This window comes from Gopherus evgoodei, chromosome 24 (assembly GCF_007399415.2).
Source record: "Gopherus evgoodei ecotype Sinaloan lineage chromosome 24, rGopEvg1_v1.p, whole genome shotgun sequence".
Lineage (NCBI taxonomy): Eukaryota > Metazoa > Chordata > Testudines > Testudinidae > Gopherus > Gopherus evgoodei.
Genome location: NC_044345.1, coordinates 10,517,262 through 10,542,908, shown reverse-complemented (window position 1 = coordinate 10,542,908; position 25,647 = coordinate 10,517,262). Strand labels below are relative to the sequence as shown.

At 57.6% G+C, this 25,647-nt stretch overlaps 2 protein-coding genes across 3 annotated transcripts in view; both read left to right on the top strand.

Moving 5' to 3' along the window:
* Window positions 1-14,731, top strand: part of LOC115639627 (zinc finger and SCAN domain-containing protein 21-like) — a 40,360-nt gene extending 25,629 nt beyond the window's left edge. Inside the window, exons 5-8 of the mRNA XM_030542613.1 lie at window positions 5,717-5,908; window positions 7,331-7,432; window positions 13,529-14,649; window positions 14,693-14,731. Of these exons, the coding sequence (XP_030398473.1) occupies window positions 5,717-5,908; window positions 7,331-7,432; window positions 13,529-14,649; window positions 14,693-14,731 (1,454 nt within the window). The remainder of the gene's footprint in view (window positions 1-5,716; window positions 5,909-7,330; window positions 7,433-13,528; window positions 14,650-14,692) is intronic.
* On the top strand, window positions 14,694-17,316 carry LOC115639429 (basic salivary proline-rich protein 1-like). Of its 2 annotated transcripts, XM_030542149.1 has the most exons (3): window positions 14,694-15,025; window positions 15,713-16,346; window positions 16,444-17,316. In XM_030542149.1, exons 1-3 carry the CDS (start codon window positions 14,785-14,787, stop codon window positions 16,652-16,654), a joined length of 1,086 nt encoding a protein of 361 aa, XP_030398009.1. In that variant the 5' UTR covers window positions 14,694-14,784; the 3' UTR covers window positions 16,655-17,316. The 2 variants fall into 2 exon arrangements, with proteins under 2 accessions (XP_030398009.1, XP_030398008.1); XM_030542148.1 differs by having other exon boundaries at window positions 15,713-17,316.
* The last annotated feature ends 8,331 nt before the right edge of the window (window positions 17,317-25,647 follow it).

Here is a 25,647-nt window from a genome sequence, read left to right as displayed (position 1 = left end):
CGCTGCTGCCCCTCCTCCCACTGCTCTTTCTGGGGGCGGGGGTGGTTGGAAGGCTCTGCTCTTTTCTGACATAAAGAGGTGTCTTCTGGTCCCATTTCTCAGGCCTTGGCCTGCACATAGGTAGGGCTCTACCAAATTCACACCCATGAAAAACATGTCACGGACTGTGAAATCTGTTTTCCCCATGTGAAATCTGGTGTTTTGTGTACTTTTACCCTATACAGATTTCACGGTGGAGACCAGCGTTTCTCAGTTTGGGGGCCCTAACCTAAAAGGGAGTTGCAGGAGGTCACAAGATTATTTTAGGGGAGTCATGGTATTGCTGCCCTTACTTCTGCATTGCTGTCTTCGGAGCTGGGTGGCTGGAGAGCAGGAGCTGTTGGCCAGGCACCCAGCTCTGAAAGCAGCACTCTGGCAGCAGCAGCTCAGAAGTAAGGGTGCAATACCATCCCAGGCCATCCTTTCTTCTGTGCTGCTGCTGGTGGTGGCTGTGCCTTCAGAGCTGGGCTCCTGGCCAGCAGCCGCCGCTCTCCAGCTGCCCAGCTCTGAAGGCAGCACTGCGCCAGCAGCAGTGCAGAGTAAGGTTAGCAGTACCACAACCCCACCTACAATAACCTTGCAACCCACCACCACACCCCTACAATTACAACACTGTGAAATTTCAGATTTAAATAGCTGAAATCATGAAATTTACTATTTTTAAAATCCTATGACCATGAAATTGACCAAAATGGACCATGAATTTGGTAGGGCCCTACACTTGGGGCTGAGTAGGAAAGGACAGCAGCAAGTGTACCCCATTGTCAGATGGGAGGTAGAGTGATGCTCCTGCCCCAACCCTAGGTGAACTCTGTCCCATCTCAGACTATGTGCAAGGAGCTGGTGTGGTGTGTCCGGTGCTGCATAGACCTGAGCCCAGCGCGTGTGTGGCTGCAGTGAGCTGGTGCAGCTGGACAAGACTCTGCTGGCTTGAGAGACAGGGCCCCTGCCTGTGTAAACCCCCCTGGGTAGATGTGGAGGTTATCCTGGCTTTTCAGCTCCTTGCCTGTGGGTATGGCTGGTTGCAGGAGACCCCTTGCAGCTTCCTTCACCATTGCAGCAGGGCAGAATCCACTTCTAGCACTTTGCCGTGGAGCGCCAGGGCTGGACTGGCAGGGCTTGATCCCACAGGGCTCCGAGCTAAGGGAGAGCTTGTCTGTAACACTTGCAATGTCGCACAACGGCAGCTGGGCCTGGTGTTCCCTGCCAGCCAAGAGCCGCCCAAACACAGCTCTACTCCCCACAAGCCTCCTGTGCTTTCGAGGGCTTCAGTGAAGGGTTCGGGATGGAGCCCTTAGTGCCCCCAGCAGTGTCACAGCAAGGGGAAAACTCACTGTTTCTAACACCTCTGCCTCAGCCCTGGGCCTCGTGGTTTGTTACTGCCCTAGCAACAGACTCTGATTAGTGGGAGGAACCAAGAATGTTGCTAACAGGGTGCAGGATAGTGCCCACGTACATACTGGAAGTTTGAAGGATCTGGAGCCATCCTTCCATGGAGCAGGAACCGTGGGGCTTTATTCATAGTTGAAATGGACTGTTTTAGAAGCCAAGGCAGCCCAGTGCCATCGGACTTCCATGTGGATCAGCTGCAGGCATCAGGAAAAAGCTCGGCTCGGCTCCTCCTCTGAATCACATGTGGGGCTGGGTTTGCTGAAGGGCTTGGCAGCTCCCATTGAACAGTGCTTGTGGCCAGAGTTTCAAAAGGGTTCGGTGCTCAGTGTGAGCCTGGTGTGCTGAGCCTTTCTGAAAACAGTGGCCCTAAAGTAGCGCCACATTCCACTCTCCCGTACACGAGTTCAGCTCCGTGGAGCTGAGAGTGGAATTTTCCCCTAGGGCATGGCTACACTGGAGAGTTGTAGCGCTGGTGATGGGGTTACAGCGCTGCAACTCACTCTGTGTCCACACTTGCAAAGCACGGCCAGCGCTGCAACTCCCTGGTTGCAGTGCTAGCTGTACATCTGGTTTGCTTGGAGTGTAGCGATTCCAGCGCTGGTGATGCAGCGCTGCTCATCAAGTGTAGCCACCAAAAGCACTGTTATTGGCCTCCAGGGTATTAGGAGGTATCCCAGAATTCCTGTTCACAACAAACCAGAAGAATGACTGAACTCCGATCTCCCCGTAGCTACTTAGCTAAAAAACAAACACAGCTGCTCTTTGCTCCAGCGAGCGAGCGGAGGCAGGGGAATTGCTTTGGAATGTTCACAGCTGTTTGCTTGAGGAGACAGGGGAGGGGGTAGTCCGTGTTGAACAGCTGCTTATGTGGTCTAAAGGCTATTTAGGAGTGCATAATTTGCATTTAGTGAATAAGAGACAGGTGGGGGAAAGGTCAGAACTTTAAAAATGATTGAAGGTAGGCACTGTGTATCTTCCAGTCCTTAGAACTTGGAAGGCAGGGAGCTGAGAACAGTGTCAGCTCCAAAAATCCACTCTCTCTGTCTCCCCCACGCTCCCTGTCACACTCCACCCCACCCCCCTCTTTTGAAAAGCACGTTGCAGCCACTTGAATGCTGGGATAGCTGCCCACAATGCACCACTCCAAACAGCGCTGCAAATGCTGCAAATGTGGCCACACTGCAGCGCTGGTAGCTGTCAGTGTGGCCACACTGCAGCGCTTTCCCTAGACAGCTGTACGAACACAGCTGTAACTCCCAGTGCTGCACATCTCCAAGTGTAGCCATACCCCTAGGCTGTAACGAAGTTGCTGGTTCAGGGGACGGTCTTGTCATCCTTAGGCCCTGATCTTGCATTCGTATCAGCACAGGCAGCCTTCTGCGTCCCCAGAGCCTTAGGATCAGTGTTGTCGTGCAGGCTGCTCTTACCTGTTCAGTGCAAGCCCCGGGCCCAGTTTTAGCACAGTAACAAAGGGCATCTAGTTAATTCTCTTAAATCTTATCAACCTAGAACCTTTCAGCTGTGAAAAGTATTGCACTGTCGGCTCAAAGGGGATTAAACTGTCTCTCAGTTAGGGATTTAAGGGCCTGATCCTGATCTCATTGATGTTGGGGGGAGTGAAATCCGCTGTTAGTGTGGTGATGGGGGGGAAATGCTCCAGGAGCTGGAAAGTCTGTTCTGCATATTCTGGTACTCTGAGAAGCCTCAGCTGAGATCTGGGCCGTGTTGATTTTTGAACAGTGCGAACAATGTCGCACATATTAAATGGATTAAAGACTGGTTAAGGATAGCTCATCCTCCAATGAGATCTCTTCTAATAGGGTCCCGCAGGGATCAGTACAGGGCCAGTGCTGCTCAGTATCTTGAGCAACGATCTGGAAGAAAGCATAAAATCTTAGCTGGGAAAATTTGCAGATGCCACCTGTCCGCTGAGTCGTGAATAACGACTCGTCCGTTACACAGAACAATCTGAGCCAGTTGTCAAGGGGACAGCATGCTCGTGTTTTAACTCTGCCCGAGTGTGGGTCCCATGTATAAAATGGGGGGCTGTGTCCTGGAATGTGGGACACTAGAAAGGACTGAGGGGTCATGGCAGAAGGAATCCGACTGAACATGAGCTCCCAGCGTGATGCTTTAGCTCAGAGGGTAAACACAATCCTCGAGTGTGTAAGGGCGCTATCGAATGGGAGTAGAGAGATGCTGTCGCCTCAGCATGGGTTATATACTAGTGAGGCATTACCGGTTGCTGCGTTTAGTTCTGGTGTCCACGCTGCCACGAGACTGTTAACAAATGTGGGTTCTGGAAAGTGCTACAGGAACTATTCAAGGATTGGAAAACCTGCCTGAGAGACAAAGGAAACTTGCTCCATTTAGTTTATCAAAGAGGAAGTTAAGAGGTGACTGGATCATGGTTTCCAAGAACCTACGTGGTTACTTCTCCACCTGCGGGGCTCTTAAAGGCAGATTAAGATGCAGCAGCTGGAAGCTGAAGCTAGCTAAATTCAGAGTAGAAATAAGGTGCAGACTGTTGACCACTGGAACAGTTTATCTGGGGGTGTGGTGCATTCCCCAGCACTTGGAGTCTTTGCATTGAGATTGGGGGTCTCTTAAAACACATGCTCTGCCTCAAACACAAGCGCTGGGCCTGCCGCAGGAATTGCTGAGATTCTCCAGCCTGTGATGCAGGACATCAGACTAGATCAGCGTTTCTCAAATGCAGCCACCATGGCCACATGTGGCCACCAGGGGCTTTTCTTGTGGCCACAGCCTCCTAGGTGCCGACTGGGGGAGGGGCAAAGCAACCGCCCCTCCTCAGGACCTCCAGCAGGGGCTGGTCCTTGCCCCCTTCTGGAGCCACAAACGCTGTAGGAGCAGGTGATCAGTGTGAGTTCCCCACCTTCCTCGGGGTGGCAGAGCTCGGACTTTGATCCTGGGGGGGTGGGCGGAAGGCTCTGGCATGTGGCGGTGGACTTCATCCACCAGCCTCAGGGCTTCAGGCTCCAGCCCTGGGCTCACCCCCTGTGACAGTGCTGCCCATGGGAGCCAGCTGAGGTCACTCCATTAGAGGCAGACAAACCCCAGAAGCTGGTGGTTATTCCAATACTTAGATTTCCCACGCCAGCACAGATCAGCTTCTATAGTACCTCACTGGTTACTTAGAAATTCAAACACTGCACTTCCCTTAAAGTGCCCAGCCTCAGGCCTCTGTCCAGACACACACATCAGATATGATGATGATTCCTGAAAATCATATCATATCAAAGAGAAGGTTCTTCCAATCCCAAAGGATCAGCCACATACCCAGGTCCAATTATAACTTAGATCTTACCCAAAATTCACACTATTAGCCAATTCTTATTAACTAAGCTAAAATTTATTTAAAAAGAGAGAGAGTTGGTCAATATACAGTCAGACTTGAATTCAATTCTTGAGGTTCAGATACATACTAGAGATGAGCTTGTAGTTGCCAAAAGTCCTTTTAGAAGTAGTTCATAGGTTATAGTCCAGTGTCCATATTCAGGGTGATTCCAGTCTGAGATCCCCAGTCACTATCCTTATGACTTAAGGTTTCCCTCTCTTGAAACCCAAAGCAGATCTGAGATGAAGCAGGATCATGTCCCAGTGTTCATATACATTTTCAGCAGCCTTTTGGCCTGAGAAAACAGTAAGCTGCTTTCTTGCTAGCGTGGTGCAGAGAGGGGCCGTGAGAACCCCCTTCTCCTGCAAAACCTGGGAATGGAGACTTCCCAGGCTGCCCTTCACTAAATGCGGTGCTGGCACATGTGTGGGACACGATGAGTTCTTTTCCCAGGGCTCTGCTGAAAGCTGCTGCTTGGCCTGGCCTTGTTGTGCCAGCTCAGGCTTCGCTTTTCCTCTGCATAGTCAGTCATGACCTCGTTCTAAGGGGTACAAGGCAGCAGCCTTAAAATGGCCGCCCCCCCCCCGGAGAGACCCCAATGTGCACACTGAGCTTGAAGCTCCCGACACTGGGCACCAGCTGGGATCCGCCCTGCCCAGTGCAGGTGGCTGAATGAGGCCCTGCGCACTGCTCACACTCTTGCTGTGGGGTCAAGGTCGGGCCCAGGCCACGTGTGGGGGAGATTTTACCCCGGACGCTCCCTGCCTCCCCCTTTATTACATGGGGAGAGCCAAAATCCAGCAGCCAGAAGGGAGCAGTGTCCCCTCCTTCCCAGAGCCAGGTGATGGGGAGGTAAAAGGCAGACCCATGTAGGGCTGAGCAAAGCAGTGCACTGACCGTCTCCTTCTAACTCCCTCCTTCCTGCAGCTCCTCACCAGGCCTCCAGCATGGCCCAGGAACCTTCTCCCCAGGCAGCTCTGGAGCTTCAGGGTGGCACCGGCAGCCTCGACGAGCAGGCCCAGCAGCTGGATGCGGAGATCAACGAGCTGATCCAGCAGTGGGAGCTCAGGCCTGAGGATGAGGAGTGGGAGGACACGGCCTCTTGCGTGCTGCTGAAGAGTAGGTGCCCCTCTTGCGTGCTGCTGAAGAGTAGGTGCCCTCGGAGCGTGGTGCCCATACCCCTGTGAGCTGGCCAGCTCCCCCGCCCAGGGAACTTTGAGCTGGCCAGCTCCCCCGCCCAGGGAACTTTGAGCTGGAAGAGCCCTGTCAGATCACCTGTGGCCACAGCAGTGTGGTTCCCTACAGACCATCCCCAGGGCTCTGTCCAGTCTGGGTTTAGATCAGGGGTCTCAAACACGCAGCCCACGAGCTGCTTGCGGCCCCCCCGCCCTCCCCCAGCCTTTACCTAGTGCAACTCTGGCCCGACGTGCACTGGGGGAAGGGCAGGCTCCCTGCATGCCCTGCCCTGCCCCCGCACAGCTCCGGGAAGCGGCCAGAACGTGGGGAAGGGGATGGGGGCACCGGGGTCTGTGTGTTGCTCTTGCTTCTGGCAGCGTCCCCAGCAGCTCCCATCGGCCGCAGTTCCCCATTCCTGGCCAATGGGAGCTGCTGGGGGTGGTGCCTGAAGCAACAGCAACACACAGACCCTTGTGCCTCTCCTCCCCCAGGTTTCGGCCGCATCCTGGGGTGGGGGGGCAAGGCAGACAGGGAGCACCGGGCCAGAGCCCACCCTCCAAACCCCTCCTGCAGCCAAACCCCCTGCCACGCCCCTCCTGCACCCTGACCCCCTGGCGCACCCCTCTTGCAGCCCAACCCCCTGCCCTAAGCCTCCTGCCGCACTTTGAGCCCAGCCTCACCCCTCCTGCACCCCACACCCCAACTCCTTGCCCTGAGCCCCTGCCACACCCCTCCTGAACCCCCTGGGGGTAGGGAGGGGGCAGAGTTGGGGTGGGGATTTCGGGGAAGGGGTTGGAATGGGGGTAGGGAAGGGGTGGGCAGGGCCTCATGGAAGGGCTGGGGTGGGGGCGGGGCCGAGGGCGGCAAGGGGGAGGTGTCAGTAATGCAGCCCTCGGGCCAATGTACTAGCCCTCCTGTGGCCTTCATGGTCATTTGGGTTTGAGACCCCTGAATTAGATGCTGCCTGGCCCAGTGCCACTCCAGGAGCCAGTTCCCCCAGCCCCGGAGCTCCTAGCACAACAGGGAATGTCTGCTTTGTTCAGACACCCCCAAGGCTCCTAGCTCTCCCCTTCCCAGCCCTAGTCCCTCTCCCAGCCCAGTGCTCCCACCCTTTGGTCTGGCTCAGGACTGGGTCGTAGCTTTGCTGCCAACATGCCAGTTCCCGTCCTTGCCTGCTCTCTCAGAGCCTGGCAGAGTGAAGATGGGTCCCAGGCCAGGGTTGGGGAGAGGAGCCAGGCACTGAAAGCTCCAGAGATGTGCCCCTTTCCCCAGAGACCCACCTGGACGTGGTTTGCCTCTCCTCGCTCTGAGCTCCTGTCCTGATGAGACACGCTCAGATTCCTACCCAATGTGCTTTCTGTGCAGGTAAATGGTGCCGGGGTGACCCCATGGAGCTGGACGACGAGTTCATTCGAGAGGACCCTGCCTACAACGCAGACAGGGTGGAGAGCGAGGCTCGGGAAGCAGGTGATGGGGGAGAGGGTGTCACTGGGGTGATCTGAGTCCTTCCCAGCCCACCTGGCACAACTCATGATGTTGCCCAGCTCTCTGAGAAGGGCCCTGAGTGCAGCTGGGCACCTGGGAGTCCCTCACAGAGGGAGACGGCTGGGTGGAGACTCAGGGAGGTACAGGGCATACCTGGCTCCCTGCTGGGACTCTGCAACTGGCACATGCATACGGGAATCCTTGTCGGGGCGTGAGGCACCACCTTCCTGCGAGGGGCAGGAGGGAGAGCAGTTGCCTATCTTGCATAGGTCTGGAAGGGCCTGGGCGAGAGGAGGGATCTGGGATGGGGGCTCAACAGGGGAGGCACAGGCGGGAAGCAGCGTGATCTGGGGGCTGTGGTGCTCTGCCTGGCACTCTCCATACTCTGCAGCAGCTGTGCCCCCTTGAGCCTGAGATCCTGAGGTCAGGGGAGTTGGGCACAGCAGCCTTTAAGGCTCATACAGAGGAGCTCTGCCCTGTGTCCAGCCCTGCTCGCAGGAGACCCTGCCATTTCACTAACCACTGAGCTCGCTAGCTTCTGAGCGACCAGCAGGGGCCGAGTCCAGCTGTGTGTCACGTGCCAGATGCAGCATTTATTTACTGCTTTCTGCCCTGGCACTGCTGGGTAAGTGCAGAGCTCTCTGCCCAATGGGAGGGGATGGGGGAGCGCCAGCTCTGCCCCTGCCTTCTGTCAGGATAACGAGGGCAGCAGGAGGTGCCCTGCGGCGTTTAACGTGCAGACGTCTCTGGAGGGTGGATATTTCAGTCTCGCAAGTGACACTTGCATGTACGTGTCAGATTGTCTCTGGAGTTGGTGCCACGGGGCGCTGGGAGCTTTCCAGAGCTTGGCACGAATGGCACTAACCGCGGCTGTCTATGGGAAAGGCCTGGTAATCCATCTGGGCAGCGCGGCCCTGAAGCCAGTGACTGAGCCACAACTCAGGCAACGGGGCTCCCACGCCATTACTGGGAGAAGATTCCCAGCCCCATAGATCTCACCATGGGAAAGAACTTCCTGGTGTTCAGCATAAACTGCCTCTGGTCATCACGTCCTATCCTCTGCGCCTCATTCCTGCCTCTGCAGAACCTAAGCCTGGGCCCCAAACACTCCTTCCCATCTCCCCACCTCGCCTTGGCCTCCGCAGGCCCTTCTGTGCTTCAGCCTTCGCTCCCCTCTGCTGAGATCGTATTCCAGCCTTCGCGCTCAGGCCTGCACCCTCATCCCCCTGCATGCCCCTCCCCAGGTGCGAAACAGCTCCTTGTCCATCTAACACTGACTTCCTGTGACCCACCCAATAAACTGGCTGTTGAAGGTACAAGAGCTGTCTCCTCTGCAGCTCTCCCAGCTCCTGGCACTAGGACAGAGAGGGTCATTTGGCTGCTCTGGGAGCCCGCCAGCCAGGGAGCTAGTTGTAGGAGTGTTTTCTCTTGTATGTGGCCAGACCCCAGGCCACTGAGCCAGCAAGAACTGGGCATTAAATGGGGACCAGGAATCCAAAGGTCCCAAATCCCTGAAGCAACTGGCCCCATAAAGCCCAGGGTGTTTTAGGTTATTAGAGCAACAGCAGTAGGCTGTGCTGTGGCGTGTGTGTGCTCTACCCGGGCCCAGTGGAGAGCTAAGTGTCTCTCCAGAGCCCTCGTGGCTTTGTTATTTCTCACTCTCTTGATTTTTTTGGAACCTGTGGAGCTAGTTGGCGCTGCCAGTTCTCAATGTCAGATCAGCCCGTTATTTCGGAGCCTGCTGACTGTGCTGGGGAAGCATCAGAGCCGCCTGGAATAGAATTCTTTGAACAGGAACGAGCATCAGCCACAGAAGCAGCTTGTGGAGCTGGGCTAGGTTTTGGGAAGTTGTCACAGGGTTATTTTTAAAAAATAGCCATTAAGTGTTAAAGGAAAAGCCCCTATAACCGCGAGGCTGTGCTGGCTGAGCAGAATGTAGCAAGAGGGCCTGATTTCCAGCAACGTACGCCTGGAAACGTGTGTCTGCGCTACACGCACAGATGCCAGAATCAGGCAGGTGGTTGCCACGGTCGTGCTGGTAAACTTCCGTTTATGCCTCTGCCTGGCTCTTGCCATGCCGTTGAGTGCACAGCTGTGGTGACTGCCCAGGGTGCACTGCACTCCCAGCCTGGGATTTCCCAGAGCCCCCGGCTTTCAGGAGGAGCCGGGTTAGACAAGTGCTGAGCACTCCTGCATATTCTGCCTGGAAGCTAGGAACCATGCAGGAAACCTCCACCCGATCGGTCTGATAGAGTGCGTCTGGGCGAATGCCCATCCCCACTCAGCTGGAACTTGCCTAGGAACCTGAAAATGGTGCAATTGAACGTTGTGCTGGACAGTGATACCCGTCAGCTTCTCGCATGCTGGGGATGAATTGATGAGAGCGTTGACGGTCCCTGCACTCCAGTGCATTCAAATGGCAAACTTCTCTGGCACACTCTGTACCATCAGCTGTTGGCTTCCTGTGTGGTTCATCCTCCTCACTGTATTTAGACAGACCGTTCAGTGGCGTTTCTCTCCCAGGTGACTGGCCATGCTGGGCCGGGTGCTACCGTGCATGTTTCTCAGCCTGCATGAGGCCCGTGTTGAAGGAAACAGCTTTGTCGAAGGCATTATGAGATTGCTCCCTTCTGAGCTGCATCTGAGCGGAAAGGGTCTGGCTGCTGTGGTCCTGCTCAGCCAGTAGCTGGATACCTGAGAGCTGCTGGGCTCTTCTCAGGGTCAAATCTGGTGTGCGAGGTGCTGTCACCTCATCCGTCCTGGACGCCAGCTCAGGGGCAGCTTGTTTGCTTGGCTTCCTGCAGCAAAACCAAAACCAGGGTGAGGGAATGTGCTTCCTTTATACTCGGCATGGGGAAAGTTACTGCTTTGTCTCCAGCAGCATTGCCTGTGACTCTCCCGCTATCCAGGGGCTGTGCCGCACTGTTTTGTTCACCACTAAAGTTACAAGAAGCTATTCTAGCTTTTTTAAGTCTGCTGTGAGCAGCTGTCACAGCCCTGTGCTCCTGGAGTCCCTGTGCCACACATGGGCTACTCGGCTCAGCGGGGGTCCCATCACGAATGTGTGAAGCATGTTTAACAAACCCAGGGGCCCTCTCGGTCCGTTGTGTCCGGGAGCGTGTAATACTGCCGTTCGGAGCTGGTCGTGTTTCCCCTGCTTTGCGCTGCTGTGAGTGATGGGACAGGGCAGGGGAGGGTCTGGGCTAGTCACTGGAGAGTGGTAATCGTGTGGTGCATCTGTAGGCCTCAGCCCAGATGATGATGATGATGAGCTTGGTATTGCAGCCCCAGCCCCGTTACGTAGGCACTGGACAAACCTGTCCATGGTGCCCTTCCTTGCTGAGTTCCTTCTCCTCTCCTGCGTTACCCCAGCGCCTGGGACCTCCTGCTCCCTGTAGCCGAGGGGAGATCTCCTTTCCACTGACAGATGCCGTGCTGCCCACCCAGTGAGTTCACATGCAGCTGCTCGCTCAGAATTAGCGAATGCTGTTGCCACAAGCACAGGTTGCCACAAGCACAGGTTGCCACAAGCACAGGTCTAATTGTGTTTTCACGGCTGGTACAGATATTCCTGCTTCCAGGCTGTGACCGTATGGGAAGCACTGTGGGAAAAGCCCAGCCAGCCAGCTGAGACCCCAGTTCAGCGAAGCGCATGGTCAGTCCCAGAGGTCATCAGGACTCCTCCCAGGCTCAAAGCGAGGCCTGTACCAAAAGAGTCTGCTCCCAAGGCTAGAGTCTGTTACTTGCCTGGGTCTCTGTTCCCTTCCCAGCCCTGACAGGGAGGCCCCAGACCACCATCCGATTGAGCAGGACTTATCATCTGCCAGGTGGCTGGAGCTCCCTGGAGCACACGCTTGAAGGAGCCCAGGGCTTTCTCAGGGCATGTGCGTGTGGGAAAGCTTCCCCGCTGTGCTTAAATCAATACAGTTAAACTGGTGCAAACCTCCTTGTGGCCCCTCTGACTCCAGGATAAAAGTGACTTTAGAGGGCTTGAGCTAAACTCCTTCCAAAGCAACATAAGCTGAAGCCCCCTCCCCCAATCCCAGCATGAGTGTTAACGGGGGGGAGGGGGCGCATATGGCACGCTGGTGCAGCATTCACTGGGGGTGGGGAGGGGGCATATGATGCGCCGGTGCAGTAATCACCAGGAAAGGGGATCCGTATGCTGAGCCGGTGCAGCGTTCATCAGGCGGGATCTGTATGCTGCCGGTGCAGCGTTCACCAGGAAGGGGGAGGATCCGTATGCTGCGCCGGTGCAGCGTTCACCAGGAAGGGGGAGGATCCGTATGCTGCGCCGGTGCAGCGTTCACCAGGAGGGATCTGTATGCTGCGCCGGTGCAGCGTTCACCAGGAAGGGGGAGGATCCGTATGCTGCGCCAGTGCAGCGTTCACCAGGAGGGATCTGTATGCTGCGCCAGTGCAGCATTTGGGGCTGGAGTGGGGTGCGTATGATGCGCCGGTGCAGCTGTCACTTTACATTCACACCTGGGTTATACCGGTATCGCTTTCCTGTGTAGACGAGTGCTCATGCATAGAGCCTGGACTGTGGCTGAGCACTGGCACAGAACAGGGTCCCGAACTGTGCGCTCAATGCCGGAGCATCCCAGGCTGTTCTCCGGGCAGAGCCAGGAAGGCCCTTACTGCAGAGCTGGGGTTAGGCTCCTGCCACCCCTTTGACCAGTGTGGGTTGGTGATGAGGACTCCCCCACCGGGCCAGGCCGGGGCTGCCCCTGCTGAGTGAGGCTGTGCATGTGCAGTGCTGGCTTTCTTCAGTCCAGCTCCCCTTGGAGAGGAGCATGAGACCCACAGCTGTGGGGAGGGGAAAGGGCCCCCTGAGGAGAGGGGCTTGGGAGCTGGGGGTGGATCCACCTGGGGGCTGGATGTGTCAGGAGGTAGCTGTGGGGGGAGGGATAGCTCAGTGGTTTGAGCATTGGCCTGCTAAACTGAGGGTTGTGAGTTCAGTCCTTGAGGGGGCCACTTAGGGATCTGGGGCAAGAATCAGTACTTGGTCCTGCTGGTGAAGGCAGGGGGCTGGAATCAATGATCTTTCAGGGTCCCTTCCAGTTCTATGAAATAGGTATATCTCCATATATGATGAGCCACAGGGAGAACCGGCAAGACAGCTGGGCTCCAGCCACCTGTCTGGTGGGGAGGGCAGGGGCCTGGCAGGCTGTACCCGCCGCCCTGCTCAGGGATCCAGCACATGCTCTCTGCCCATCCCGACCCCCAGCAGGAGGAGGCGTGCAAGGGGGTAGTAAATGTGAGCAGAGCGAGGAAGAATGAGGGAGGGGGGCCAGTGAAGAAACGCACTCTGGAGGGAAGTCAGCTGCACTGTGAGATTGGGTTGGTTCTGTTCCCAAAGTCAGGGGAGAGTTTGTTGGTCCCTTCCTGTCTGGCTGTCTCTGGTGGGATTCAAGCACCATGTGGTCAGTCTGATTGTTTAGATCTGTGGCTGAGATCCTATCTCATGCGTAGACCCTTGTCCTGAGATCACCCACATCTTCGCTGGGCGGGAAGCTCTGCTCCAAGTGTCACCATCTGAGAACCTCCGAGCTGGAACAGGACGGGACCTCGGCAGTGGTTCCTCTGTGAACCATGTGCAGTCTTGGGCAAATCCACAGTCCGGGCTGTCTTGGGGAGCAGCAGCGTCTGGCTCTGTGTCTTCAGGCGCTGTCCTCCATCCCCACTGGATGCCTGAGCGCTGTGCTGGCCCAGCTGGCAGGAGCGGGGTGTTGTTAACGTGGGGGCATGGGGACAATACTCTTGTTCCATCTCCCCAAGTGCTCTGGTGGTGGGACACCCTTGTCAGCGTTTGTCAGGATCGAGGCCTGTGTTTAACTCATCCACCAGAGACCAGCTCTGGGCTTGGCTGCATTCTGACCTCCCCTCTCTGAGGCGCTGAGAGCAGGGTCCAGAGGCCAGCCGTGGGTTAGTGGTGTAGAGCTGAAGAGCAATTGGGTGAATGGCTGAACTGGGCCGAGAGCATAAGGGGTGGGGGAGGCTGAGGCACCAGCAAAGCTGCTCCGCCAGATGCAGCCCCACCAGGATGGGCATTTCACCATGTGCCTCTCTCTGCAGATGATGTAGAGGGCCAGGCCAGCAGCCCAGCAGTGCCACCTTCCTCGCCCTCCTCCCTTGCCCGGTCCTCTGAGGCAGCCCCAGACAGCCAGGGGGTCTATTCCCTTAGACCCAGGGGCCCTGCGAAGGAGCGTTCTGCAGAGGAGGAGGGAGACACCCCCACGGAGGAAAGCTCAGCAGAGGAGGAGGAGGGAGACTCCCCTGCTGGCTGCACAGAGGAGAGCTCCTCCGAAGAAGAGGAGGAGGAGGAGGAGGAAGCTGAGCGCTCTCCCCAGCGGCAGAGGAAGCGGGGACCCCAGGGAGGGACGGCTCCGCGTGTCTACCCATGCCCCACCTGCGGCCATAAGTTCGCCAACAGCAGCAACATGCGGAAGCACCTGCGGATCCACACTCGGGAGGCACCATACTCGTGCCACGCCTGTGGCAAGTCCTTCACCGACTCCTCCAACCTTACCAAGCACCAGCGCGTGCACAGCGGGGGCCGGGAACGCCCCTTCAGCTGCTCCAAGTGCCCCAAGGTCTTCGCCTCGGCCCCCGATCTGCAGGAGCACCTGCGGCGCCATGAGGGCATCCGGCCCTTCCCTTGCATGGACTGCAAGCGCAGCTTTGTGTCGCAGGCAGAGCTGCTGGCGCACATCCGCAACCACGTGGGGCAGCCCCAGGCCCTGACCGCCAAGCCCTTGCTGCACTGCGAGGACTGCAACAAGAGCTTCGCCGGCCCCATGCTGCTGCGCCTACACCAGCGCCGCCACAAGGCCTACGTGTGTGATGAATGCGGCGCCGTCTTCACCCTCGAGTTCAAGCTGCTTTTCCACAAGAGCCTGCACAAGGGGCTGCAGACCTGCACGCGCTGTGGGGTGCAGTACACAGGAGGGCACTTCTGCCGGGCCCGGGCCCAGGCCCGGGCCCAGTCCTGTGCCTCCCGGCCAGGACACAACAGTGCCAAGACTCCAGGGACTGCATCACTCGTGGTCAGAGTCCCTGACTCTGTGCCAGCAGAAGGCTCCACCCCGGCCAGGCCTCCAGCCCCACTAGCAGCTGGGCCCCCTGCCCCGGCCAGGCCCCCAGCCCCTGCCCCGGCCGGGCCCCCAGCCCCTGCCCCGGCCGGGCCCCCAGCCCCAGTAGCAGCTGGGCCCCTAAGCCCTGCCCCAGCTGGGCCCCCAGGCTCCGCCCCAGCCAGGCCCGCAGCCCCAGCCCCACTAGCGGCTGGGGCCCCAGCCCAAGCAGCAGTGAGGGTCCACAGTTCAACCACATCGATGGCCGCTACCTCAGTCCCTTTGACCATCCCTCCCTCAGACCCAGTCGCAGGAGTGATAAGTAATGGCCTGATCCTACTAAACCCGGCAACCTTGCCCCCGGGCACCAAGATCATCCTTCAGATCCCACCCCAGATGGTTGTGCCCCCGAGGGATGCAGGCACAAGAGCTGGGAGCACCAACGCTTGTACTCTGCAAGGACTGGTACCTAGGAGGATGCCAGAGCTGCACCCAGCCCCAGGTACCGTATACTGTCACCAGGGCACAATCCGTAGCAATTGGGGAGTTGGCTCCTGTTTCCCACCCTCTGCTGTCAGCCTCCCTGCAGTAGTTGAGCCCTGGAGCAATTCCCATGTGGCTCCATTCATTATAAAACCTCAGTTCCGCTTGTCCCAACAAGATGGCCACCCTGCCTTCCTGGCTAGGACTGGGCCATGCCCTGTGCTGAGCATGGAAAGGGGGGATGTGCCAACCACAAAACGAGCTGATTGCCTCTCTGCCTGGGGGCGCTGGATTCATGTCACTTAGGATCCTGGGCCCAGGGAAAGCGCTAGAAATACGGAGGATTGCTCCAAGCACACAAGCCTTTCTGAGCCAGGGAGGCTCTACCATGACTCTCCTTGCCTAGAGTTGAAGGGAGGGCAGTGAAGGGGGCCTTTTAAGGAGGAAAGGTTAGGGGGTCACCCCCGGAACTTCCTCCTGGAGTCATGGGGGTACACAGATTGATGGGACATCAGAATTTGGCCCTCACCTCCATTGGGGGGCCCCCTTTCATGGGGTTCGGGGGTTGAATCCTCTAACTCCTCTCCCCTGGCAGAGCATGCTCCCTCCTTGGGGGGCTGGGCCCTCACTGCGCATTCAGAGGGGCTCTTATTTGGACCACGAAGGGTCATCCACCTGCCTGACCTGTCTCCTCTTCTCTCTGCAGCCAAAGCTCAGCAGCCAGCAGGAGAGCAGCACGGTCATCTCACCAGCAGCATGACATCAGCAGAGAAGGGCAATGGGCCACACACCCCACCAGTGCCAGCCCCCTGCCAGCCCCCATCACCATCAGCCCCCCTGCAACCCGCACAACCCTTGCCACCATCAGCCCCTCTGCAATGCCCACCTCCCTCAGGCCCACCACTGCTAGCTCCCTCACAGCCCCTGGGCTTGATGCCACTGCCAGCCCCTCCACCCCCCTCAGCCCCTCCACAGCTGCCAGCCCCCTCAGAGGAGCTCTGGGCTGAGCAGGGAGCATGGCACAAACCCTATAACTTCCGGCAGTCCCAGCCCCAAGGGAAATACACCGAGGAGGGAGCAGGGGAGGGTAGTGACCCCGGGGGAAGCTCTGGGGAGGACTGGGCAGGGGAGAGCGGGGATGAAGAGGACGAGGAGCTGGAGCCTGTCCCGCAGGGGAAGAGGCGAGGGCGGCCCCCCAAGAAGCAAGGACTAGGTCAGTCCCCCAAGAAGCAAGGCCCTGCTCAGTCCCCCAAGAAGCGAGGCCGGCCCCCCAAGAAGCAAGGACCAGGTCAGTCCCCCAAGAAGCGAGGCCGGCCCCCCAAGAAGCAAGGACCAGGCCAGCCCCCCAAGAAGCGAGGCCGGCCCCCCAAGAAGCAAGGACCAGGCCAGCCCCCCAAGAAGCGAGGCCGGCCCCCCAAGAAGCAAGGAGCAGGCCAGCCCCCCCAAGAAGCAAAGGCGAGGCCGGCCCCCCCTGGGCCCCTACATCTGTGTGGTCTGTGCCAAGCGCTTTGTGTACCAGAGGTCACTGAAGCAGCACGTGCGGCTGCGCAGGCACTACCCCTCCTGCCACCAGTGCCACAGCACCTTCAGCGATCTCCACAAACTGCAGCTCCATAGGCTCAGCCACCGGGGGGAGGGCATGGCGTGAGCAGCCATGATGTCTGGCCAGGCACTCCAATGCCCAACCATCCTCCCACCCCCTCTGGGGGGCCCTCAGTGCAAACACCCTCTTGCTCTGTCCCTGCACCCCCACCCCATTGCAGAGCAGGCAGCTGTGTTGGGTTGAGCTGTCTGACCATCCTGGGAGATCCTGCACCCCGACATCTCTTCTCGGGCCTGGCCTTCCACATGCCATTCTGCCCTGGCACCCAGTGCCATCCTCGGGTCATCCACCCCTTGGGCTCCCCTGTGTCACTGGGAGCAGGGCAGGGCTTCTTCTCATGTGAAATGCTGCTGCCTCAGCTACTCCACTGCATAAAAAGCAGCCCTGAGGCTGGCTGGCTGGGGGGCTGCATGTCCTTTGTGCGTCAGTGATTGGGGCAGTGTTGGCAGCAGGCCTAAGGCAGGGGACCCTCTGTTGCGGTGAAGGGCAGCTCTTTCCCTCTACCCCCTTCGCTCCTTGGCCCAGGGTATTACCTCCAGGAACTGGGCTCAGACCAGGGACTTGTTTTTTTGTGTCCCCTTGTATGGCAGAACTTGGACCCAAGAGTGGAAAGGCCCCTGCCCAGCCCCTCTGCCTTAAGGGGTCAGGTAGAGCAAGAGAGACACAACTCGTTTTATTGTTTATTATTAAAAATGTTTTCAAGCTAATTGTTGTATTTGTGAGTCCCCTGCCCTGCTCAGCACACCAGCACCAGCCTTTCATGAGGCTGCTGGATTCAGGTGCCTTGGATGTGGGGAGCCCAGCAGAGCCCTGGTCTTCCCAAGCTGCTGAGAACCTGCCCCAGTCAGCACAAGGTCCCCAGCTGGGCTCCCCCAACCAGTGGCTGCACATGTCAATTGACCCTTGGGTGGGGGCTCCTGGTTCCTGCAGGGCCTGTGCCCTGCTGCTCACATTGCAAAGCCCCTGCCAGGGCTGGTGGTTGAGCAGAAATTGCTGTCTGTTCTGCCTGGTTGCTTTTGCAATGGAGGGGCTGCCCCCTGTGGGGTTGCAGGGAGGCTCGTGTTTGGGGGAGGCTTAGTGCTCCATGTCAAGACATGTGGAGGGGAACTGCTGGTGTGCTGAGAGCTCCCAGGCTGGGCTGGCAAACAGCCCCAACCTAGTCGGAGTTATTTGGGGTAGAATGGCAGCCTGAGGCCCCAGCCACTGTCAGGCCTTGCACAAACTTAGTAAGAAACCAGCCCCTGCCTCAAAGAGCAGGGACAAGACTGGGGGTGGGAGAGGACACAGCTGCCAAAAGGGGTCAAGTGAAATGGCCATGGTCACACGACAGCTCAGTGGCAGAGCTGGTTGGGAATTGTCCAAAAAAATGTGGCTTTTGGGGGGGTGGGGTTTGTTTAATGCCAAGTCGCTGAGGCAGAAGCTTTCTGTGGGAATGTCTGTACATAACATATGCATGGTGGGATGGTTCTAGGCATAGCCCGTGGTGAAGCACCCAGCTGGGTCTGTGCCTGATTTCAAGCAGGGACTTGAATGTGCTTTCCCACATCCCAGGGAGGGCCATGGCTTGGGGCTGTTGGCTGTAACATGCCTGTCGTTGAGTGCCTGGAAAATGCAGGGGCTCCCTGGTTGATATCACATGTTATTGAACTAGGAATCCACCCAGGAGTGAGCTGTGTTTAAATGTGTCTGGGAAAGCACCTCCTCCTGCTGGTTCTTCTGCTCCCAGCTCGGTTCTCCCTTTGTCAAAACAGCGCCTTCTTCCTTGAGCGTTTGGTCGGTTTAAGCCCCGTTACTTTCCCTGGTGGTTTTACCACTTGCTGGAGCTGGGTGTTGTAGCTGGACTCCTGTGTGACGTGGCACTTGGCCAGCAGGCCAGGCTGCCCTGGTGGACCGTGAGGTGCAGAGGGGAAGAGCTGGAGCTCAGGCGTTTGTCTCAGGTGTTTCCCACTGTTTTGTCTACCTCAGTGCTGAATTGATTATTTGTATTATTGTCGTGTTTAGGAGCCCTAGTTACAGCCCAGGGCCAAGGCAGGCACATCCTGCTGGGCCAGGCAGGCACATCCAGCTCACCTCTCCTGGGCCAGGATGTCCTCACCTCTCCATCTGGGGAAGGGCTACCAGCAGCCACAGAGCCAGGGGGACCAGAAATTACGTGATTGCCTCCTACACTGACTCAAAATCCACTTGCTGGCTCTTCTGTTTTCCCCCCTAACAGTCAGTGTCTGAGCTCCTAGCCTGTTGTTTTCTTAGTGGGGCACCCAGAGCCATGGCTCCTGTTGCCCAGATCCTCTGTCACGCAATCTGCACCACTCAGGTTCAAGTGGAGAGGGAAATACAGGTACCGGGAACTGCTGAGGCAGAGGGGAGAGCAGGAGGCAGCACAGCCAGGAGTTGGCCGTGTGATACAGAAGCCCTGAAAAGGCCAGCAGGGCTACGGCCAGGGCTGCCTGTGTCTGCAACCCTCGTGACAGCTCAGCTGGTATCTTGTGCTTGGCTAGGGACCCCTCACTATCACAGAGGGACACGCCAGAGAGCACTGGGCAGGGACACGCCCACTGGGTCCTGGGCTGGACAGATTGCTGGGGGAAGCGTGAAGAGACTAAAACCCACCTGGCTGGGCTATGGGGCAGGGAGGGAGCCGGAGCGATGCTGGGCCTTCCCGCTGTCTCAGGTGTGAGCAGCCCCTGGCGACAGAGTCACTCGGCCTGGGCCAGAGGACTGCCAGGGGGGAGGTGGAGAAGGAAAGCAGGATGAGATGGCTGAGGGCGCTGAGTGGGGTTTGCTTCTGGGCTCTAGTCTCTGCTCCCACGCCGGCAGCCCTGCAGGGGCCCTGTTGGAATAATTCGGTCAGGGAGCAGGATTTTGCTGCACATTCTTTACAGAAGGGATAGATAATGTTGGCAACATACGTGCCCAGTAGGGTGCAGATGGGGTCATGGGAAGTAGTTTGCGGGAGGTGCCTGCTTCATGTCATCCCTGCAGGGCAGCATTGCTGGGGTTCAGAGGCACGTGTGCCCAGGTCCACCCCTAAGCTGCCAGAAGGGCTGGGCTGGGGAAAGCTGGGTGGCTGTCAGTTACTGTGAGGGGATGGTTATGCAGCAGATCCTCAGACAAAGGCTCACAGAATCATAGAATACCGGTGTTGGACGGGACCTCAGGAGGTTCTAGTCCAACCCCCTGCTCAAAGCAGGACCAACCCCACCTAAATCATCCCAGCCAGGGCTTTGTCAAGCCTGACCTTAAAAACCTCTAAGGAAGGAGATTCCACCATCTCCCTAGGTAACCCATTCCAGTACTTCACCACCCTCCTAGTGAAATAGTTTCCTAATATTCAACCTAAACCTCCCCAATGCTGCTTGAAACCATTGCTCCTTGTTCTGTCATCTGCTACCACTGAGAACAGTCTAGATCCATCCTCTTTAGAAATCCCTTTCAGGTAGTTGAAAGCAGCTATCAATTCCCCTGTCATTCTTCTCTTCTGTAGACTAAACAATCCCAGTTCCCTCACCCTCTCCTCATAAGTCATATGCTCCAGCCCCCTAAGCATTTTTGTTGCCCACTGCTGGACTCTTTCCAATTTTCCCACATCCTCCTTGTAGTGTAGGGCCCAAAACTGGACACAGTGCTCCAGATGTGACCTCACCAATGCTGAATAGATGCGAAATCCCCCTGGGCCTGAGGCCAGGCCCTGCTGTGGGGTAGCAGCTACAGCCAAAGCACTGAAGGGGCAGGAGTTACTGCGGGGGACCAAGCCCATCTCCCAGGTGGAGGTGTAAGGAGGGGGGAGGTGCAGCATGTGCCCCGGGAGACGCGTGCAACAGAGGGCGCTGGCTCTTGCCCTGGGAAGGGTTTGGCTCAGACACGCTCTGGCCAGGTCTGGGCTAGGCAAGCAGGCTGAGCATTGAACAAACACGACTTTAAGCAGCACGTGGCACCGTGGCGACAGGGCAGGTGCTTGTTGCTGACGTTAGCAGGTTGTGGGTAACCAGGCAGGGCTGGGCCCATGCAGAGCTGTTTTCCCAAGCCATACTCCCCACCCCCGGGGGAGCCTGGACTCCAAGGCTTTTCTCAGGGGATTTTCCCTGTCTCTCCCCCCAGCATTTAGGGCCACCCAATCTGCTCCAGTCAATGCAGTGCAATTGGCACTGTTGTCCAGGCATGCCCTGTCCCATGGGCCTTTCACCAGCTGGGCAGAGGGGCAGGCTGCAGGAGCAGAGCCATCCCCAGTGACCCGAGCTGGGCAGCAAAGGACCCAGCCTCCAGGCACGAGCTGCCTGTAGTGAAGCTAGCTGTGCAGCTCAGCAGGCGTGTAGGACAAATCTGGCACCCTGGGAGGCTACAGCTACACAGGGAGCCACTGGCAGAGCACAGGGCTAGACTTTCCATTCTCTTGTTGCACCACAGGAACGAAAGGAAACTCTCCCCCAGGTGTTAACAGTATAAGGCCTATGACACCACTGAGCACCCAACCCAGCCTTCTCTTTCATTCTGCCACAGAAGCATCTCCTCCTCCACCTCATCTCTAGCTCAGGAGCGTGGTGTGTTCCCCACAGACATGGCTTTGGGGGCATGGGGGCTTCACTGACTGCATGCAATAGTGGACAAACTGACAGAAAGCACCAGAAATTTTCACCCAGGCCACCATCTGGGGTGGGGTGGGGGGACACGATGGGAAGGAGAGGTCTGACTGCTATGCCAGGCATTGGGAGAAAGTCGTGCATATGGTCTGGCACTACCTCTGAGGCTTTGAAAGTGACTTATTGTCACGGAGTCACCAGGCGATGCTCTGGAACTCCTCCCCACCAAGCCAGGCAGGACTTTGGGGAGCATCATCTCCCTTGGAGCAGACTTGTTCAGGGCAAGAAGCTCACACGTCTTCACCTCCTGGGTCTCTCCTTGGAGCATTCAGCATCCTCTGCCCCTCCGTGCACTTCCCACAGCGAGTCCACCCCAGCAGGATCCTGGGGAAGCCACCGGGTCCTGCACCCCCACTTTGCAGTCAGACGTGACTCTTAGCCAGCCAGTAAAACAGAGGTTTATTCAATGACAAGAACAGGGTCTAAAACAGAGCTTGTAGGTACAGAGAACCGGACCCCTCGGCCGGGTCCATTCTGGGGGTCAGTGAGCCAGACCCCCACGTCTGCCCTCAACCAGCTCCAGACTAACAACCCCCCCAGCCCCTCCTCTCTGCTCAGCCCCTTTCCTGGGCCAGGAGGTCACCTGATCCCTTTGTCTCCAACACCTTCAGCTGGCACCTTTGCAGAGGAGGGGCCCAGGCCATCAGTTGCTAAGAGACAGAGTGTCAGGCATTTAGGTGCACTGGCCCTTTGCTCTGCCAGATACTTAAGAACTGCCATGGGGACACAGGCACCAACAGAGTATTCAGAGAAAACATTAAGAACTTTCCCAGTTCGTCACACTTATAAATGGAGGCACGTGTAATACAGGGGTAAACCGCAGTCAGGCTAGATCATGACATGCCCAGTGTCACTCAGCGAGTCAATCGCAGGGTCTGGAACCTCTCTCCCCCCTTTGAGACCGAACTGAGCGAGGTCACCTCAGCCAGTGACCTGGGGAAGTTCGAACCCCCCAAAGTTCCCAGGGATGCCCCAGCATCTCTCCCATTCCTTGGTGTGAGTTACACCAGCACATTCCAGTTTTGCGCCCTCCATTAGGTTGCATGTGCTTGATGGCACTTGCTGGCCGCATGTGGGAAGGTTTATGCGGCCTGTACCCTTTTGCCACCCCAATACGCCCAGGGGTCAAACTGGGATGGGGTCTTCTCCCAGCACCCTGGTCTGTGATTCGGGCTCTCTTGATTAAGAGCCCCCATCTTGGCCTTGGCCAGCATTGGGCTTGGGCAGCCGCTCCCCACCTTGCACTTTCCAGATTTTACCATCATCCCACCTCCTTGAGGCAGCCCAGCACCCTCTTCACCTGGGACACCTGTTCCTCCCAGGTCTGGCTAAAGATGCACGTTATCGGTGTACACCAGGGCCAAGTTCTCCATCCCCCTCAGCTTGTCTAGAATCTCCCCAGGCCGAGGCATGGGGTAGGCATCAGACACCATGATGGCTTTAAGCTTCTGATAGTCCCCACTAAACCAGATCATCCTGTCTCCCTTGGGGACCAGCCCCACGGGTGAGGCCCATGGGCTGTTGAATGGCTGGATCACATCTAAAGCCAGCATGTCCTTGACCTCTCTCTCCAGGTTCTGGGCTGCTTTCCCAGTGACTCTGAACGGGAAACACCTGATAGGGAGATTGGCTCCCACCTCAGGGAAGAGATCCACCAGGGGGTCTTCCCCCTTTTCCTCCCAATCCTCCCCTTCCAGGTCCAGGGGTCCCCTCACTCTCCTCCCATACAGCAGCTCGAAAGGGAAGAACCTTGTGGATTCCTGAGGCATCACCAGCTGCCTCCCGATTCCCCTCAGTTCTACTTCCCCTTGGGGATCCCATTCCCGGTACAGGAATCCCCTTTCCCGCAAGACTCTGTCCCTGCAGCCTTCCCCAAGGGGGTTTGCAACGCTGTGGCCAGCAAGTTCCCTTAGCTTCTCCAAGGAAGGATCCTTACGCAACTCGGTCTGGAATTCAGCTGCTGGGGAAGGGAGTGGGACCTGCTCCCTCTCACTGGCTGGGCCTGGGGTCACAGCCCCCCTGAGCCCTGTCCCTGGTAGGTCCCTCCCTGCTGTGTAATCACTTCCCAGCAGCACATCTGGACCAGGCAAACCTGACACAATCACCCCCCAACATGGCCTCCCATCCGATATCCTGGAGAACCCCAACAACCAGCCAGCCTGACCCCTCCTGTGTCTGCACAGGGATCCAGGCCATAGGCAGGGCGAGGGGCTTCACCCCGGGGATCTTCTCCCACAGCCCCATACCATCTGCGGCTGCATCACCACAGTTCTCTCTGTCCCCAGATCTCGCCACCCCAGGCGTGTTTCCCCACTGACCCCTGGGAAGTCGCTTCACCATCACCAGTCCATACTGCTGCTGCTTCTGCAGCTTTTCCTCGGGGTCTTGCTCTCTCTCACGGTCCTCTTGCTCTCTCGGGCTCTGCTCCAATCCCATCCTTCTCCAATCCCGATGGGGAACCCGATCATGAAGACTCTCGTCTGGGGGACCAGACTCTTGGGGATGCCTGGCTGCTGCTCCAGCTGCTCCCAGATCCCCTTGTAGACTCATCTGGGTCAGGAATCTGCTCCTCAGAGCAGTCCTCCTCCTCCAGCTGCATGATTAACTGTGCCTTGGTGAACTTCCCCATGCGTAATCCTCTCTTTTTGCACAGGATCACAATGTCCTTCTTAAGGAGATGGTGATAGGCCATCACTTCACCGTTCCCAAGTGGCTCTGGACTCACAGGCCTGTGTGCTCTTGGCTCCCCCATGGTTTCCAGGAAGAACCCCTGGTGTGCCAGCCCTTCTCGTGATCACCACCTCTTTGCCAGGGTCGAGCTGCAGACTCCTCCGCTCCTGGGACTGCTCCTGCCATCCCCAGGGGAACCCTGCTACTGCAAAAATCCTTCTCTCTCCCAGGGTCGAGCGGCAAGCTCCTCCGCCAGAGACTGCTCGCTGCAGTCCTCAGGGGGACCCCATTACTCCAACAGTCCTTCTCACTGGTCACACACTCCCAGAGGTTAACTGCCCCCTGAAACCATCCCTCTCTGAGCTTCAGCATGTCTGGTCCTCATTATCCCTCCTTTGTTTTACTGCTCCCCAGTCACTTACTGGAAGAATTGCCATTCACAGGGTGCAGTACATCCCACCGCTACCCCCAGTTGTCATGAAGTTGCTGGGCGATGCTCTGGAACTGCTCCCCACAAAGCCAGGCAGGACTTTGGGGAGCCTCCTCTCCCTTGGAGCAGACTTGTTCAGGGCAAGAAGCTCACACATCTTCACCTGGGTCTCTCCTTGGAGCATTCAGCATCCTCTGCCCCTCCGTGCACTTCCCACAGCAAGCCCGCCCCAGCGGGATCCTGGGGAAGCCACCGGGTCCTGCAGCCCTACTTTGCAGTCAGACGTGACTCTCAGCCAGCCAGTAAAACAGAGGTTTATTCGATGACAGGAACAGGGTCTAAAACAGAGCTTGTAGGTACAGCAAACCGGACCCCTTGGCCGGGTCCATTCTGGGGGGCAGTGAGCCAGACCCCCACGTCTGCACTTCACTCCTCGTCTCCAGCCAGCTCCAGACGGAAAACCCCTCCAGCCCCTCCTCTCTGCTCAGCCCCTTTCCCGGGCCAGGAGGTCACCTGACCTCTTTGTCTCCAACACCTTCAGTTGGCACCTTTGCAGGGGAGGGGCCCAGGCCATCAATTGCTAGGAGACAGTGTCAGGCATTTAGGTGCACTGGCCCTTTGCTCTGCAGCAATCACATGCCCTTATCCCACCACCTAGATATTAAGAACTGCATAGGGGCCACTGAGGCACCAACACAGTATTCAGAGAAAACATTAAGAACATTCCCAGGTCGTCACACCCACCATGTCAGGAAGGCAGCTCCCGCAGCACGTTTGGCGGAGTGAGGAAGTAGGAGCTTGGATGTTATTCTTGTGAGGGGCAGGAGCACGGGCCAGGAGTTGCATGGCCCAGGGCAGCCTCTGTGACCAGTCTGGTCTGTGTCTCAGTTTCCCCTTTGGTGCACTGGGGTAACACAGCACTCACAGCATAGCTGGTTCAAACCACTGCCTGCCACAGATGCGCCTGGGTCCCCCCCACAGGCTTGTGGGTGTCATGCTTGCACTACAAGGCACATCAGTCCTGGCGTGGTGACAGCCCCTGTCATAACAGCACAGCTGCTCATCCCAGCACGGCGCACACTAGCTGCTACACCCCAGGGACAATGAGCCCCATGCCAGTCCTCCTTCTCCAGGCCCTGCCTCAGGCAACCACCTACCCCAGTGCTAAGGGACTGTGGGGCTCCTATGCCCACAGGCCAGAGAAACTCTCAGCATGCACAATGTCCCAGGGCTGCCTGCCCAGCTGGGTGAAGGGCCTTGACGATGGGCCTGCATCTCTTCCCAGGAACTGTGTCCCAGGA